Raw genomic sequence first — 2623 nt, forward strand, 5'->3', positions numbered from 1 at the left:
CTCTCTCTCTCTCTCTCTCTCTCTCTCTCTCTCTCTCTCTCTCTCTCTGTCTCTCTGTCTCTCTGTCTCTCTGTCTCTGTCTTCCATTCACTTTCTTCCGCATCGCGGAAGATTGCACCTCCATTCTTAACGGTAACACGATGTTCCGGGCTTATTAACAAGAACCTATTAGCTTAACTTGCCTTAAGCAGCCATACCAACACGCGCGAATTTGCGAAGTGTATTCACCCGCATGCTAATTCGAGCGCACACATCGGTATCATCCAAGTTTCAGGAGTATATAATGCGATACCAGCCGGGTATTTCATCGTAATGTAATACCGGCAATTTTAATAAGACTTGTTAGGGGGATGTCGAGACTGAAAACTTCACCGACAGAACACTAACATTTTTCTGCAAAGTTCACGTCGTATCGGTTGTATCGAGATCACAAATTACGCAACTTTTACACAATGCAAAAGTAAATAGGAACATCACTCGGTATGTGACGAAAACGAAAAAAAAATTTTTAATGTAAAAGCTGTCAGTTGGCGTGATATTTGTCTGATTCAAAAGTTACGCAGTTTGTACATAGTGTGGGTGATGCAGACAGAAAAATTTTGAAGAACACTGCTGTACCTTTGCATCTGAATTCGGAACCCTAAGAAGAGTCGAAAAGTTTACAGAAAGATTTCTACACTTGCGTCATTAGGTAAGACAAAACAATTTACATTATCGACATTATTCGAATTCGTCATCGATTTCAGCATCCCCTCAACGAGCGTAGGAAACGAAACGGCTTCGCGAGATCGCTACGTGACTGGTCGCAATCACCGGCCGACTACTTCCGACGGTTAGAGAGCCAGAAATGAGTTCTCAACTGCTACCGGTCATCGAACGTGATATATTCCGTTAGGAACTGCTGCTAATTAATACACGAGCTAACGAGTTCTGGAAAAAGTCCCGCGAAAAGAGACCGTCCAGGTCTCGCGGCAGGAAAGAGAGAGAGAGAGAGAGTGAGGAAAAGACAAAGAGAGACGCACTTTATACATTATCCCATGCACCGACTCACCGATGCACGTCCCGTGAGGGGTCTGTTCGTAACCCGGCAGGCAGGTAATGGACAGGCTGTCCAGGACCGGTTGATCCTTCAGCTCCATAGGTTGCGCGCACCGGTAGGAGCCCGGCGTGTTGATGCACCCATAGCGACACAACTCCGTCTGAAGATCCGGCACCGAGCATTCATCCACATCTGCGGGAAATGACTGTCGTTTGTCAAATGTCTCCGATGTCTCCTCCACCTCCGCATGCGGAAATCTCGTGAGAAGCGAGATCGCGACGTCTCCGAAACTCGAAAGCGAGGTGAGAGGAGAAGAGCCGCGCCACGTACGCTACGTTGCGAAAATCTGTCGCGAACATTCGCGGCCGTGATACGCGAGTCGCGTGAATGCGATGAACGCAATGAGTGCGCCGCGTGCCGAAAGAGCAGGTAATTACTGGTCGAATTGTTAGCCGAGCGATCGCGCCGGAAGACGCCTGAGAGACGGAGAGGGAAGGAGAGCTAATTTTCAAAGAACGCGCGATCTCGACCGACCGGTCGATCTCGGTCTGAGATGGAATTGCTCGCCTTGACAAGTCTTCCAGTCGTCCTCCAGCATGAAGCCGTCCGGGCACAGGCAAAACACTCGACCCATCGTGGACAAACACGTGTGAGAGCATCCCGCGTTATTGACGCTGCACGGGCCTGTGTGCTCGCACGTGTGATTGTCGGCGGCCAGTGATGTGTCCTGCAGACCCTCACAGGAACACTCGTATCCGCCGATGAGATTTCGACAGGTGTCCTGGCAAGGACCGTGACCGTTGTTCAATAAGCACTCGTTGATGTCTACACAGCAAACGACGCGCCGGTTTATTCCCACTGCTAATGGCGATCAACCCCCTGCGCGCCCCTATGTTTGGATAAAGTAATTACTGCGGGGCGGGGGATCGATTTAACGCGAACAAGTGAGCAGAAAGGATTAATAGAGAGACAGAGACAGAAAACGAAGGAAAGAGAGAGAGAGAGAGAGAGAGAGAGAGAGAGAGAGAAATATAAAAGACACAATTCAACTAAAATGAATATAATTTCTAAATAATAATGTAAAATAATGTAAAAAACTAATATTGAAATTAAATAATAAAATTAAATAAAAGGCAGTAACTGTCGTTTCAATGCGCATGTAATGGAAATTTATTATCCCGTTTATTTCGCACCAAAAATGAAGAAATGGCTTCGCACGTGAAATTGTGGAAATGTCGTAAAAAATCAAACCGGTTTTATTTTAGCCAGCTCTGTCACCCACCCGTGCACGTGAATCTGTCCCTTCCTTGTTTCATGCCGCTCGGACACTCGCATCGGAAGGATCCGGGTGTGTTCACGCATTTGTATTCGCATCCAGCATTGCCCGTGTCGCACTCATTCACATCTGCGCGCGTGCGGGCAAAATGATAAAAAATAAACAGTCAAAATAATAGCGGGCGTGGGTCGCGAGAGCGTCGTGTCCTGAATTCAAACAAAACCTTACTCCTTCGGAATCGCAATCGCGCAAATATCTAACGTTGAATAATAGAACAACCCAATGTATGTGCGTATATATATATATAT

The 2623-nt window shown here is 47.1% G+C and overlaps 1 protein-coding gene across 5 annotated transcripts in view; it reads right to left on the minus strand.

The window, feature by feature from the left end:
• Positions 1 to 2623, minus strand: part of LOC116854027 — a 50922-nt gene that overhangs the window by 32921 nt on the left and 15378 nt on the right. For 4 of the 5 annotated variants that reach the window (XR_004380067.1, XR_004380066.1, XM_032835490.1 and 1 more), the window contains exons 6-8: positions 2322 to 2444; positions 1607 to 1864; positions 1052 to 1231 (exon numbers count right to left, since the gene is read on the minus strand). Coding sequence is in view for 3 of the 5 variants with exons in the window: in XM_032835490.1 (XP_032691381.1) it covers positions 1052 to 1231; positions 1607 to 1864; positions 2322 to 2444 (561 nt within the window). In the remaining 2 variants the exon portion in view is untranslated. The remainder of the gene's footprint in view (positions 1 to 1051; positions 1232 to 1606; positions 1865 to 2321; positions 2445 to 2623) is intronic. The other variant, XM_032835489.1, reaches the window with a different exon arrangement.

Source organism: Odontomachus brunneus, unplaced genomic scaffold (assembly GCF_010583005.1).
Source record: "Odontomachus brunneus isolate Ranch 3 - 2012 unplaced genomic scaffold, Obru_v1 Obru_scaffold_007, whole genome shotgun sequence".
Taxonomy (NCBI): domain Eukaryota; kingdom Metazoa; phylum Arthropoda; class Insecta; order Hymenoptera; family Formicidae; genus Odontomachus; species Odontomachus brunneus.